At 42.6% G+C, this 15,669-nt stretch overlaps 2 protein-coding genes across 2 annotated transcripts in view; both read right to left on the bottom strand.

Moving 5' to 3' along the window:
* The window catches only part of LOC309496080 (uncharacterized protein), a 329,920-nt gene that overhangs the window by 140,982 nt on the left and 173,269 nt on the right, over positions 1 to 15,669 (bottom strand). The window lies entirely within an intron of this gene.
* Positions 955 to 9,751, bottom strand: LOC309496065 (E3 ubiquitin-protein ligase TRIM35-like). The gene is made up of 6 exons (XM_082166018.1): positions 9,142 to 9,751; positions 6,701 to 6,796; positions 6,358 to 6,588; positions 6,218 to 6,240; positions 6,018 to 6,136; positions 955 to 5,068 (listed from the first exon to the last, which is right to left on the bottom strand). Exons 1-6 carry the CDS (start codon positions 9,535 to 9,537, stop codon positions 4,527 to 4,529), a joined length of 1,407 nt encoding a protein of 468 aa, XP_082022144.1. The 5' UTR covers positions 9,538 to 9,751; the 3' UTR covers positions 955 to 4,526.

Here is a 15,669-nt window from a genome sequence, read left to right as displayed (position 1 = left end):
AAACATGACATCATTCATTCAGCTGTGTCAAGCTTGGATAAATGTGCCAGCTGTAATGGGCCCTATTCTGCATTCAAGTGGATTGGTGTAAAGTGTTAAGAGTATGTTACACTATGTTTTGCCTAGTAAAAGATACTGTAATGTGCACGGTAATGTGTTAGCAGTATCTATTCATTTATTAATTTCCAAACCCTTTTGGTAGATACCATCTAATTTAGAGCAAACTTATAAACCTTAAAAGGAACCAAACTTATATTTATTATTCTATCTAGTTTGCTCATGTTTCTGGCATAAATCTTGCTACAACAAGAATGTGATACCTTATCATTAATGAGCTCATGAGTTGAATCAGGCGTGTTTGATTAGGGAGACAAAGAAAACGTGCAGTGTTGGGGGTACTCCAGGACAGGTTTGGGAACCACTGGTTTATAGTATATTTATTGTAAAGGTTATCAAGTGTATAGGCTAAGGTACATACATACAATATATTTTTACCAAAGTAATAGTTTTCAGAGTGGTCATTATGTGATATTTTTATTTGCTCCTAACATTTGCTATACTTAAGACTCAAATTGTTTGTTTTTTGTTAGAAAACCTAGACTTAACCGATTCTAATCCAAGCGATGACAGTGATGCTGAGGAGACCGATCGACTAACACAAAGTGAAATTGGTAAAAGTGTATAAACATACAAATGGCAAATCATTAAAGTCAAGTTTGCCATATGATGCACCACTATGTACACTGATCAGGCATAACAATATGACCCCTGACAGGTGAAGTGAATAACACTGATTATCTCTTCTCCATGGCACCTATTAGTGGATGGGATATATTCGTCAGGAAGTGAACATTTTGTCCAGAAAGTATTGATTAGAATTGTGAAAAGTGTAAAGAGCGAGTTTGACAAGGGCCAAATTGTGATGGCTAGACGACTGGGTGAGAGCATCTCTAAAACTGCAGCTCTTGTGGATGTTCCCAGTGTGCAGTGGTTAGTATCTTTCAAAAGTGGTCCAAGGAAGGAACAGTGGTGAACCAGCAACAGGATCATAGACAGCCAAGGCACATTGATGCATGTGGGGAGCGAATGCTGACCTGTGTGGTCAAATCCAACAGATGAGCTACTGAAGCTCAAAATTCACAGTGTATCACAATTTATTGCATATGGGGCTGCAAAAGTGGGACCAACATAATATTAGAAGGGGGTCATAATGTTATACCTGATCGGTGTGTATACATATATTATTAACATCCCAAGGTGGGAAAGCAATTAAACATTAATCTTACAAGAATGGTCAAATCTTCCTACAGTGGGGCAAAAAAGTATTTAGTCAGCCACCAATTGTGCAAGTTCTCCCACTTAAAGAGATGAGAGAGGCCTGTAATTTTCATCATAGGTACACTTCAACTATGAGAGACAAAATTAGGGGAAAAAATCCAGAAAATCACATTGTAGGATTTTTAATGAATGTATTTGCAAATTATGGTGGAAAATAAGTATTTGGTCAATAACAAAAGTTTCTCTCAATACTTTGTTATACCCTTTGTTGGCAACGACAGAGGTCAAACGTTTTCTCTAAGTCTTCACAAGTTTTGTCAAGTCAAGTCATCCTCATTTATATAGCGCTTTTAACAATGTAGATTGTTTCAAAGCAGCTTTACAGAGATAAACGTATAATTTAGGGTAACAGAGATTGTTTTGGCTTTATAGCGGTTCTTTAATAAAGTTATCTTCCAGCTAAAGTTAGTTTTGATCGATTCGCTTCCATCGCAACGATCATTTGTTATTAAATTAGGGGCCGTTAAGACGACACCATTCTCTCTACACAGACTTTAAACGCGAACCTCTGAGAAACAATGATGGCGTTCACATGCGTATTTAGAATTGGTTCTATAGTTATGTGCGTTTGAATATATGTGCGCAGGTTTGTAATTCCCTACAGACCAAGCCTAAATAAAGTACTGGTCTTTCCTTATAAATTTTGATACAGAATTTTATTTTATTTGATCACTTCGGGGTAGGTACGCAAAACGAATTTTCCCGACAATGCTATACTGTATCTGTAGAGTGGTAAAGGGATCCTCCATAGGGAGAGACTAGTTGGCACTTCAGCACTGCGTTGTCATCGGGTCCAGGCGAAGGTCCTTCGTCAGATCTGGATACGGCCTGGATCCGGCAGGCTGCGGGAAAACATTGTGATAAACAAAGACACTAAAATTAGCGTAGATGCCATTCTTCTTATGATGAAACGAGTACATCAGGATTTATGGGAAGTGTTCCCGGTTCCGGCTGACCTAATCTATGCAGCCTAAAGTTGGTTTAAATGTTTTAATATTTTTTAAATGTAATTTTATAATTATAATATAGATATTTAATTTAATTGTATCTTTGTACAGTCTTCCTACCATTGTCCGGGAAGCAGACACACTCTGTCAGTTCAAAGCTAGATTAAAGACACATCTCTTTGACCTAGCATTCACATAATACAGTATAGACTTCTATAATCCAATGTTAGGCTGCAAAGTTTTTTATATATATATATATATTTTTTTAAATGTATTTACATTTATAACACTATACATTGTATTATATTACCTTTGCATCAAATTACAAAAAACAAAAACAAAAAACGAGTTCCCGCTGTGAGGGTTTTCTAGCACAGTGACTGTGGGAGTGACGGATAAACTGACATCTTTCTCTCTTCTGACTGCTGTTATAAATCCATCTCTATTTTTTCCCTCTTTTTGAAAGTTGTGAAAACTCTATTGTGGAGTTTTTCTTTTGCCATTTGAGCAAATGGAAACACGAAAAATATATATAATGTAGTCTCTCATTCACCGCTATAGAAGTTTCCCCAAATATGACGACTTCTGCTTCTGAGAAACCCGGAAATCTTAAAAGGGTCTCAACTAAAATCTGTCAACACTTTATGTTGTTTTACATTGTAAACGCAGATTTAAACTTCATTATTTTATGACTTATTTAATGGTTACTTAATTATCAGATTTATAATATTTTTTTTTTTTTTAAATACAGAAATCAGATTTTTAACCCTTATGCATCAATATATAAAGTTACTCTGAGGTCTTTAGAGGACAAAAATGTCCGTGTCAAAAAATAAACTGTCATAAACATTTGAAGCTTCAGAGCACAAATGTAATTCTGAAGACCCTCAAGAAGAAGAAGAAGACTCTTGGAAGATTATTGTTGAAAAAAGTTACAAAAGTAAAAAGAAATCGTTAGAGGTTTAAATTTATGAAAATTATTTATAAACTTTTAAATACAAAAATGTATATTTAATAAAACATGTTAAACTGAAGAAAACCGCTACAGAATAAAAGCCATGAATCTAAACAAGTTGTGTTTAAAAAAAAAAAAAGCTTTTAGTGAGATTTAGTTTGGGTTCAGTACTAAACTTTCCCCATTAAATGCCAGCACTGGTATAATCAACGATGGGATTTGTGATTTGCAGTAAAATAGAAATGTTCTTTATCAAATATTACACACACCATTTTTCTAGTACATGCATACAAACCACACTGATTATAGCTGCATCCTTTATCCAACTGATAAGCAAATACACAGAAGAAGAATGGCGCCATCTTGTGAAAAAGTCCAAATTAAAATGTAACTATTTAACTAACAGAATAAAAATGTTAAATGTTTGTTTGTTTGTTTGTTTGTTTGTTAAATGGCCCTGTGAAAAAAATAAATTAAAAAAATTTAGTTTTCAATGGGGATATTTTTGTCCTTAAGGTCCTAGTTGTAAATATTTTGTGTTACTAGTGTAAAATTGATTCATGAAAGAAAAAGATGAAGGTGAAATAAAAAAAATGCTTCTCCTAAAGACAAACGTCATATTGTCTTCATTTTTCAAGGCAAGCCATGAACAAAATTATCAATAGAGATTTTGCTAACACTTTATTTTACAGTGTCCTTGTTACACACAGTATGTTACATTACCACAGTAATAGCAGTAAATTATGCATAATTACATGCAATTAACCCTCAACCTAATCCTAATCCTGCCCTAACGCTATAGAAAGTACATGTAGTTTATTATTATTACTCAGTACTTAAATGTATAATTACACTGTAACAATGACACCTTAAAATAAAGTGTAACTGAGATTTCTTTGTAGTCACCATTTCAATCCGGTGTGTGATTCAGCTCACTGTCACCGAACGGGTCTTTGATTGATGATGTAAAACTCCAGACGACTTTTCTTGCGTGTCTGTTTTTAGCGCGTCTCGACTGTCGTACAATCTGACATTTATGACAACTGAGATCTTACAGTGTGACATGGATTACAGCGATGATCATGTTCGTACAGTCTGACAAGCAACAATCGTAAAGGACTATTATACATCACACAGTGTGAACCCGGCTTAAGGACACACAAGGGTTAAGTTAACTCTAAATTTTACATTTAAGTGTGATTGATCAATGAGACCCTTTGATTACAGTATTGCTATTATTGAAGAATAATTTATAAAACTGAATTAATCTAGAAGCAGAATCAGATTTAACTGTGATCTTCTGCTGTAATAAAGAGTTTAACTGGTAAGATCCTCAGAGGAGAAGTTGTGCAGAGATTATATAAGAATGGAAAGACTGTGTCGTTGAAGGTGGATGTGAATGTGAGTAAATGTGTGTTAGTTACAGGATCAGAGAATGACACTGTTCCTCTGTCATAGTCCAGCTGAACTCTCACACGCTGAAGCTTCTGTTTAACAGGAAATACAGTCTCGGGTTGCTCTGGGGATTCTGAGGTGTATTCGCTGTTCCTGTAATCCACACACCAGACATTAGAGTCAAAGAAATCTCCCTTCCTTTGGTTTGATGCTGTGGTTATTCCAAGACCCCACCATGTATTGTCTCCAACCTCCACATCCCAGCAGTGTGTTCCTGAGTTAAAGCCCTCAGATCCCAGGACACATGGATACTCATGAAACCTCTCTGGATTATCAGGAAGTGTTTTATATACATCAATGTTCGACACACTGGTCAGATCAGCAGAGAGTGTGAGATGAGGATATGCTGTGTTTGGATCCAGAGTCAACGGAGCTGCAAAGAGAATAACATCAGATTACAGGATGAAATATGTATTAGAAATGTAAATGTGAAACACAAATAAAGACTTTGTTGAAAGAAATCATAAATGATAACAATGGTCTCTCAGTTACTCTCAGAATGGATTGAGGCTTCAGGTTTAATATCAGTATTCAATAAATACTATTGTATCCTAATACATAAGCATATATCATGAGGAATAGACTTTTCATTAATAATAATAATAATTTGTTACATTTATATAGCGCTTTTTCTGAGACCTCAAAGCGCTTTACATAGAAGGGGGGAATCTCCTCAACCACCACCAATGTGCAGCATCCACTTGGATGATGCGACGGCAGCCATACTGCGCCAGAACGCTCACCACACACCAGCTTACTGGTGGAGAGGAGACAGAGCGATGAAGCCAATCAGTATATGAGGATGATTAGAAGGCCATGATGGACAGAGGCCAAGGGGCACATTTGGCCAGGATGCCGGGGTTACACCCCTACTCTTTTTCGAAGGACATCCTGGGATTTTTAATGACCACAGAGAGTCAGGACCTCGGTTTTACGTCTCATCCGAAGGACGGTGCTCTTTTGGCAGTATAGTGTCCCCGTCACTATACTGGGGCATTAGGACCCACACAGACCACAGGGTGAGCGCCCCCTGCTGGCCTCACTAACACCTCTTCCAGCAGCAACCTGGTTTTCTCAGGAGGTCTCCCATCCAGGTACTAACCAGGCTCAGCCCTGCTTAGCTTCAGTGGGCAACCACTCTTGGGCTACAGGGTGATATGGCTGCTGGCTCATTATGAGTTCGCTGTATGATCTGATGATTTTTTGAAAAGCAGTTCAGAATCACTTAGTAATTATTAAATATATGTCTATCAAATGTTGATGTTGTGTGTGTTTATATGTGAACTATCTTCTGTACTGGTGTCAAATCTGCTGAGACTCACTGTGTTGGACAGTTTCCAGCATCTTCTTCCAGACTCTGAACGGCAGGTTACCCAGATAACGCGACACATGAATCAAAGCTCCAGAACTCATCCGTGGATCCGGCTGTGAGATCTGGACTCTGAGGAACATTCAGGAGTCAGAACTGCAGTGAATTTGAGTTCAGATCCACTGAGAGAAGAGATACGAGCAGCTCACTCACCTTTCCATCGTGACTTTATAGTTCTGGAAAATATAGAGTTTGAAAACATTGTAATATCTTATCAAACACTCTCAGTGTCAATGAGTCTCTCTATACAAGTTGTTTTCTGCACAGAGAATGAAGCCAGATTGATTTGTCACCTTTAGAAACGAGACGTCATTGTCTTTCATCATCTCCTCCATGTCTCTGATTGTGTGTGAAAGAGCTGAGATGTGTGTGTTCATCTCCTCCAGCTTCTCCTTCATCCTCTGCTTCTTCTGCTCCTCTTCCTCTCTCAGTGCAGTGATTGTAGCTTCTTCTTCGTCTCTGAGAAACTGATGAAGCTTCTCAAACTCTTCTTTAATCTGACGCTCTGTGTGCTCAGCTTGAGACTGAAATCAAATCACATTCACTTCAGTCAACGCTGTATGAACACACACTCCACTAATGTCAATAATAAACTCTGTGTGTGAATGTTGAGTATTTAACTCTTTATATCCTCACCTTGATGTGTTGAATTGTTTCAGCACACTTTTTCTTCATTTCTTCTCCATGTTTGAGCTTGTCTTGTAAGGACGTCAGTGCTGTATTAAACTCCTCCTACAGGTTAAGATGAAAATCTGTGAAACTTATGCAGTTATAAGAGGTTTAAACATTGTATGTTTGGATGTTTTCATTGTTATATTATTTATATGATGTATGGGTCATTCTCATGGAGGCATTTGTGTCTGAAAATTGCAGGACATATATTTTTAATTATATAATTTGGAAAGGATGAACATCAATAAATCATGTTTTTACCAAACAAATGGTTTTTTTGCAATGGCCAATTCTAATTATTATATCCATGCAGTTGTAAATTTGTGGTTGTACAAATACAGAAAGAGAAAGTATGTTAGTATCAGTCACTTTTTGGTGTGTCTTGTAATTAATCACATATTATTAATAAAAAAAATATTAATAACCCATGATTTTTTTTTTTTTAATGTTTTGTGCCAATACTGTTACATTCAAGAAGATTTGAACATCAGAGAGTCGAAGTTTTGTGTCGAATTTTATATCAGTAGAAAATCAGAGTGTAACGCGGAGTCAGCAGAGTAAGGATGCATTTGCAGCTTTATTAAAAGAGATACTCGTACAACAAACAGTTCAGTCAACGGCGACAAGCAGAGCATAGACGCAATCACAAACCAGGCAGGTCAGGGCAAGCAGTAAACAGAACAGACTTAATCCAGGAAGACAGAGCACAGGTAAGTAGGCAGGCAGCAGAGAATCGTAAATGAAGTCTGTGAAATGGATAAGTACTCAGGCGATGTTGCCCTCTGGTGGTGATCAGAGCCACAGAGGCTTGATTTGAGACACAGAGATTTAGTCTGAGTAAAAATAAATACTGGTCTATTGTATACACAAATAATACTCTTAAAGAAAGCAGTCAGTTCTCAGCTCCACACACACAGGAACCCAGACCGACCCCTTCCATAGCCAATATCCCTCTGTCCTCCTTTTCTTCACTAACCGAGGAAGAAGTATCTACACTTCTCCTCTCCAGTCACCCTACCACCTGCCCTCTTGACCCCATCCCCTCACACCTTCTACAAGCCATCTCTCCCACACTTCTACCATCACTCACACACATCATCAACTCATCCCTCCATACTGGCACCTTCCCTACAGCATTCAAGCAGGCTCGGGTTACTCCACTGCTCAAAAAACCAACGCTAAACACATCATTTGTAGAGAATTACAGACCTATCTCTCTCCTACCATTCATTGCGAAGACACTTGAAAGAGCTGTCTTCAACCAACTAACATCCTTCTTGTCTCTAAACAACCAGCTGGATGTCAACCAATCTGGCTTCAAGAAAGGGCATTCAACTGAGACTGCATTACTGTCAGTCACAGAAGCCCTACGGATCGCAAAAGCTGCTTCCAAATCTTCAGTCCTCATTCTCCTGGATCTGTCTGCTGCCTTCGACACGGTGAATCATCAGATCCTTCTGTCCACCCTCTCATCACTGGGCATCACAGGAACTTCACTCCACTGGTTTGAGTCCTATCTCACAGGTAGGTCCTTCAAGGTCGCATGGAGAGGTGAGGTATCCAGAGCACATCAGCTGACCACAGGTGTTCCCCAGGGTTCAGTTCTTGGTCCCCTCCTCTTCTCCATCTACACCACATCACTGGGACACATCATACAGGCACACGGTTTTTCCTACCACTGCTATGCTGATGACACGCAGCTCTTCCTCTCATTTCAACCAGATGATCCCACAGTAGCTGCACGGGTCTCAAGCTGTCTGGCGGACATCTCCACATGGATGAAGGAACATCACCTGCAGCTCAACCTGGCAAAGACTGACTACCTCTCGCTGCTCGCATCAAGTTCAAGGCACTGACGCTTGCTTACAGATCCATCACAGGCTCAGCTCCCTCCTACTTTCACTCACTCCTACGAGTCTACATCCCTACCAGACACCTACGATCGGTCAACGAGCGACGTCTCGTGGTTCCATCACAGAAAGCCACAAAATCACTTTCCAGAACATTCTCATTCACAGTTCCATGCTGGTGGAACGCTCTCCCCACCCTCATCCGGAATGCAGAATCCCTGACAACATTCAAAAGACAGCTGAAAACCCATCTCTTCCGTGAGCACTTAACCTTATAAAAAAAAATAATAAAAAATAAAAAATAAATCCTTTCCCTTTGAAACATCACTTATCAGGCTTATGCTACTCTGAATAATACCTGAACTTCGTATTTTGAGCACTTCTTGCGTTGTTGTTGTTTTTGCCTCTTTATGATGACTCGCTGAATTTTTGTCCTAATTTGTAAGTCGCTTTGGACAAAGGCGTCTGCTAAATGACTAAATGTAAATGTAAATGTAAATGTACTCTATGTTTAGCACTGTATTCAGCATATGAAATGAGAGATATTTGTCTTACCTTGTAAGATGAAAGCACTTCACTGATGGGTCTGAATGTGTGATTGGTGTGTTTCTCTGAGTCTCTGCACACTAAACACACAGGCTGTTTGTCCTCCAGACAGAAGAGTTTGAGTTTCTCACTGTGTAAACTGCAGATCTCCTCAGATCCTGATGAAAGTTTCTCATTTCCCTCCTTTATCAATGAATCACACAAGTTTTTTAACGCTAGATTAACTAAAGGTTCAGCTTTTGAGGATCTTCTCCTGCAGACAGGACACTCCTGAGTTTTCTTAGTTTTCCAGAACTGTTGTAGACACTCTTTACAAATACTGTGACTACAGGACAGAATAACAGGAGTCTTGAAGATTTCACAGCAAACAGGACAAGAAAGCTCTTCCACAGATTTTGAATCCATTTCCTCGTCTTGAAAAAGATCCAATGATCTACAATTTACTTTCACTTTCTGAACTTCGGTTTAAAGAGTAAACAACTATTACAATCAAAATCTAATCTGGGTTATTTGAGAAATAACAAAAATGCTATAATATAATGTGTCCTCTTCTGTTCTTCACAACACTGACTCGTTTTAACTTTCAGTGAAAATGAAAGGCAGAAATAATGATTAGTCACTTCCTGGTTTGTTTTGTAAGAGGGTGGAGTTTCTGAAGACTTACTGGATGTATAGTTTTATCTTTATTTTATTTGTGCTTTCAAGCATATTCTGGACTCAATGAACTGAATAAAAAATCAAGTGATAATCTGTAGCATAAAAAAGATTATAAGAGAATTTAATAATGTAAAACAAAATAAGTTTAATAAAATATATATATTGGCCTATTTAGAGTGAGGCTGTCAGTGTGTGTGTGCGTGTGTTTGTGTGTGTGTGTGTGTGTGTGTGTGTGTGTGTGTGTGTGTGTGTGTGTGTGTGTGTGTGTGTGTGTGTGTGTGTGTGTGCACGTGTGTTTGTGGGGGTCACGTATGGTATCAGTTGCTGAATTCAGAACATCATACTAACATACCACTCTTCCTATTTCTGCAGTAGAAACATGGTGAATGTAGTATGAGTAGTACACTAGTATGGTCTTCTGAATTCAGATGTTGTTTTTTAATGCCGGCAGGAAAACTTACATCACCATCTTCCAGGGCTGCCAACTTTTGAGTTCAGCTTGGAGTGAGAATCGAGCTTGCGAATCGAATATCTATTAAAGGACAATTCCGGTATTTAACACTTTGAGTCTACTTTGTAGTTTGTTTTGGATGAACAAGAGTGGTGGACAAAGAAATTTTGACAATGGTTCCTGTCTCGACTTTTTGACTATTTTAGAATTGCCCATGACCGCTTTAGAATGGGAGTCTATGGCCATGCACAAACATGCCCTTAAAACAACCCTTAACGTTCGTTTTCAAAACTGTTCAACTCACCGAGTGGTTAGTGGTGTTCGTTGATGATTAAAAACAAATATATCGGCGCAATGTATGATTTCAATCCGTTTATTTTTCTATAGTGGAACAATTTTTTCAGATACCTCACAACCGCGTATAAACTTCCGCTCTTCCGTTGCTCTGCTCACGCTTCTGAGAGACAAGAGAACCGAGCGAAAAGACCTAAAAGACTACAACCAAAAATGTAAACAGCCCCCTTTCCGTCTCCGGTAGCGCAGTAATATCTACGAGCAATGAGTCCTCCAACGGAAATCAATGGGATTTTACAAAATGCCAAATAAAACACGACAGAAACTGTATTTCGCTACGCTACTTGTTTTGGAACATCAACGAACACCACTAACCACTCGGTGAGTTGCACAGTTTTGAAAACGAACATTAAGGGTTGTTTTAAGGGCATGTTTGTGTCACGGTTCACAGATTCATTGTTTCCTTCTTGTCTCGTGCATCTGTTGTTGTGTGTGTGTGTGTGTGTGTGTGTGTGTGTGTGTGTGTGTGTATGTGTGTGTGTGTGTGTGGGCGTGACCGGATCGTTACCACTGATCAGCAGCACAGCTGATTGTCAGTAGCAGCACCAGCTGAAGCTCATCAACTCATCCTTAAATACTCACTGGTTTCTTCTCTCCACTGTCAGATCGTTGTTGTATTCCCTGTGATGTGTTGTGTCCTCTGCTCCTGTGTTGGCGTTCCTGTTCCGTGCCTTGGTGTCGTGAGTTGGTGTTCCTGTTCCGTGCCTTGGTGTCGTGAGTTGGTGTTCCTGGTTGATGTCTCCATTGTTCTTCGTTCCTCGTCTGGATTCACCATCTTCATCAGCGCACTCCACCACTCACCACCTGCTTTCTGTGTTTGGCCATCGAGGTCCCTGCGCCACTCATCATCACCTGACTCAAGTCTTATGAACTTTACATTTTATAATAAAGAGCTGTTTGATTACACTCGCACTTGCTTCCTCACCTTCTGTCGTGATAGAACGATCTGACCTTCAATGGAAGCAGTGAGTGGTTCGCCGATTTCCCTGGAGGCGTTCTTCAACAGCAGCATTCATCGGATGAATTCCCAGGAGGAGAGTTTGAACGACACGGGCTGTGCAGTTCAGACTCTCGTGGCGCAGGTGTCCGAGCTCACCCAGCAATTCCAACTTCTGCGAGCTCCCATTGCGCCACCCGCACCGCCCGTTCCCCCCACACCACCTGAGACCCTCTTCCAGTCAGAACCCCACCTACCAGTTCCTAAATCGTACTCCGGAGATCCAAGTTATTGCAGAGCTTTTCTGACACAATGCTCCATGCATTTTTTACTTCAACCAAGAACCTTCTGTACAGAGCGAACAAAGATCGCTTTTGTTCTGATCCTGCTGACTGGGAGAGCGGCATTATGGGGAACGGCGGTGTGGGAGAACCAAGACCCCTGCTGTGACTCGTTCCAGGCACTCTCCGCTGAGATGAGGCGAGTATTCGACCGTGCCGTTGCCGGGAGAGAGGCCGCTAGAATACTCGCCGACCTTCATCAAGGGGAGAGATCAGTGTCAGACTATTCCATCGAGTTCCGTACCTTAGCGGCAGAGTGTCACTGGAACGAGGAGGCGCAGTGGGACATGTTCCTGCATGGGCTGGCTGACCGCGTCCAGAAGGAGATCTACGCCCTGGACCTCCCTACGACGCTCAATGGACTCATCGAGCTGGCTCTAAGAGTAGATGCACGGCTGTCCAGAGTCGAGCGACGCATCTCTCATAGTCGAGTCCCTGGAGAAGCTGAGAGCCAGCGGTTCAGTGGCGGGGACGCGGTCAGCCCTACCTACGATCACGAGCCCATGCAGGTGGGGCGAGCTCGGCTTTCCCGGGAGGAGAGGGAAAGGCGGAGATCCCAGGGGCTCTGTCTCTACTGCGGCACGGCAGGCCATTATTTAAACACCTGCCCAGTGAAGGGACCTAACCTGAAGAGGCTACTGTCGGGTGGGATCTCCGCCGAGAAGCTCTCGTCTACATCTACACTCCTCCCGGTAAGACTGAGATGGTCAACACATTCACACGACTGTCAAGCACTACTGGACTCAGGGGCTGAGGGTAATTTCATGGACTACACTTTCGCGCACAGGTTCCAAGTCCCTATCAAACCACTCACCCACAGGATTTCCGTCCACGCCCTCAACGGTCAAGAACTCCCCACCATTTCATTCACCACTGGACCGGTCACTCTTGTTACATCTGGCAACCACACTGAAACCCTCTCATTCTACATCATGGACTCCCCCCTTGCACCTGTGGTTCTCGGTCACCCCTGGCTTATCCGGCATAACCCCAAAGTGGACTGGCTCCAGAGGTCTATTGTGGCGTGGAGCAATAAGTGTCATGAGTCCTGTTTAGTGTCTGCCTGTCCGTCTGTTTCTGTTTCTGTGTTTCAGGAGGAGGCAGTGGATTTGTCTAACGTGCCCGCGGAGTACCATGACCTGAAGGAGGTGTTCAGTAAGTCTCGGGCTGCTTCTCTTCCTCCGCATCGTCCCTATGACTGTGCTATAGATTTACTGCCAGGTAAGTCTCCGCCTAAAGGCAAGTTATATTCGCTTTCTGCTCCAGAAAGGGAGGCTATGGAGAAATATATTTCTGATTCTCTAGCAACGAAGTTCATCCGCCCTTCCTCTTCTCCAGCGGGGGCGGGGTTCTTTTTTGTGGGGAAGAAGGATGGTTCTCTGCGACCTTGTATTGATTACCGAGGGCTGAACAGCATCACGGTAAAGAATACGTATCCTTTGCCGTTGATGTCTTCAGCCTTCGAGAGGTTGCAGGGAGCGTCTATCTTCACTAAATTGGACTTGCGTAATGCTTATCATTTGGTCCGCATCAGGAAGGGGGATGAGTGGAAGACTGCTTTTAACACCCCCAGGGGGCACTTTGAATACTTGGTCATGCCTTTCGGTTTGTCCAACTCCCCAGCAGTCTTCCAGGCACTCGTTAACGACGTGCTGCGAGATATGGTCGACCAGTTCATATATGTCTACCTGGATGACATATTGATTTTTTCATCTTCTCTCCAGGAACACGTGCAGCACGTCCGACGAGTGCTTCAGAGGTTGCTAGAGAATGGGCTTTTTGTCAAGGTGGAGAAATGTTCGTTTCATGCACAGTCTGTTCCTTTCCTAGGGTACATTGTGTCGACTGAGGGAATACGCATGGATCCTGAGAAGATTAGGGCTGTGGTGGAATGGCCAAGTCCAGATTCCCGTAAGGCCCTACAGAGGTTTCTGGGGTTCGCCAATTTCTACCGGCGGTTTATTCGCAACTTCAGCCAACTAGCCTCACCTCTGACTGCCTTGACCTCCCCCAGAACTACGTTCAGGTGGTCAGACGCAGCCGAGGCTGCGTTTACCAAACTGAAAGGCCGCTTTGTTTCAGCCCCCATCCTCATTGCCCCTGATACATCACGTCAGTTCGTGGTGGAGGTCGATGCGTCAGAGGTGGGGGTAGGTGCAGTGATTTCCCAGCGTTCTCCCACAGACGACAGAATGCATCCGTGCGCGTTTTTGTCTCATCGTTTGTCCCCTGCCGAACGCAATTATGACATTGGTAACAGAGAATTGTTGGCAGTCAAGTTAGCGTTGGAGGAATGGCGCCACTGGTTAGAAGGGTCGGGGGTACCTTTTATCGTCTGGACAGACCACAAGAATCTGGAATACATTAAAACCGCCAAAAGATTGAACTCCAGGCAGGCTCGGTGGGCACTTTTTTTCGGACGTTTTGATTTTACACTCTCGTACCGCCCGGGTTCTAAAAACATCAAACCCGATTCTTTATCGCGCATTTTTGACCGTTCCGAACGCCTGTCTACTCCCGAGTGCATTTTACCCGAGAATCTATTTGTCTCCACACTCGTATGGGAGGTCGAATCGAAGGTCAAGAAGGCCTTAGAAGGGGTAACGCCTCCGGCCGGTTGCCCATCGAACCGCTTATTTGTACCGGAGGGATTACGGTCCGACGTTATTCAGTGGGGGCATTGTTCCAACGTGGCTTGTCATCCAGGAGTTAGTCGTACCAAGTTTTTGGTCAAGCAACGATTCTGGTGGCCACTCATGGCTCGTGATGTTCACAGTTTTGTTTTGGCTTGCTCAGTTTGTGCCACTGGTAAGACTTCCAATCGATCCCCAGATGGGTTACTTCAACCGCTGCCTGTCCCTTCGAGACCCTGGTCCCACATTTCGCTAGATTTTGTCACCGCCCTCCCACCCTCCCAGGGTAACACGGTAGTTTTGACCGTGGTGGACCGGTTCTCGAAGGCGGCACATTTCATTCCCTTGCCCAAATTACCCTCAGCCAAGGAGACAGCGTTGACCGTCGTTAATCACGTCTTTCGCTTACATGGCCTCCCGACAGACGTGGTTTCCGACAGAGGACCCCAATTTGTGTCCAAATTTTGGCAAGAGTTTTGTAAACTATTGGGGGCGACTGTCAGTCTGTCCTCTGGGTTTCATCCCCAGAGCAATGGTCAAACTGAGAGAGCCAACCAAGATTTGGAGAGAACCTTGCGATGTCTGGTCTCCAAGAATCCTTCCTCATGGAGCCAGCAATTGTCTATGGTGGAGTACGCACACAATACGTTGCCAGTGTCATCCACGGGCCTATCTCCGTTTGAGTGTAGTGTAGGTTACCAGCCACCAATTTTTCCTAGTCTGGAGTCCGAAGTCGCGGTCCCCTCCGCTCACGCCTTCGTCCAGAGGTGTCGTCGCACTTGGACTAGAGCCCGTGAGACTCTACTCCAGGTGGGAGCGCGCACCAAGGCCAAAGCCGATCGCCACCGGTCTAAGCCTCCCGTATACGTCGTTGGTCAAAAAGTGTGGCTTTCTACCAAGAACATTCCTCTCCGCTCCGTCTCTAATAAACTTGCTCCTAAATTTATCGGCCCGTTCACTGTCACCAAGATCATTAGTCCGGTGGCAGTCCGCCTCAACCTCCCTCCAGTGTACAGGAGGATTCATCCCGTGTTCCATGTATCCAAAGTCAAACCCGTGTTTTATTCTCGCATTAATCCGCCAGCCCCGGTTCCCCCACCGCCGCGACTCGTAGAAGGAGAACCCACATATTCGGTTAATCGTATTCTGGACTCAAGGCGGAGG

The sequence above is a fragment of the Leuciscus leuciscus genome (genome assembly GCF_965113295.1).
Source record: "Leuciscus leuciscus genome assembly, chromosome: 4".
In the NCBI taxonomy this organism is placed as follows: Eukaryota; Metazoa; Chordata; class Actinopteri; order Cypriniformes; family Leuciscidae; genus Leuciscus; species Leuciscus leuciscus.
Note: the sequence above shows the minus strand (reverse complement) of the source record. Positions and strands in the feature narration are given on the sequence as shown.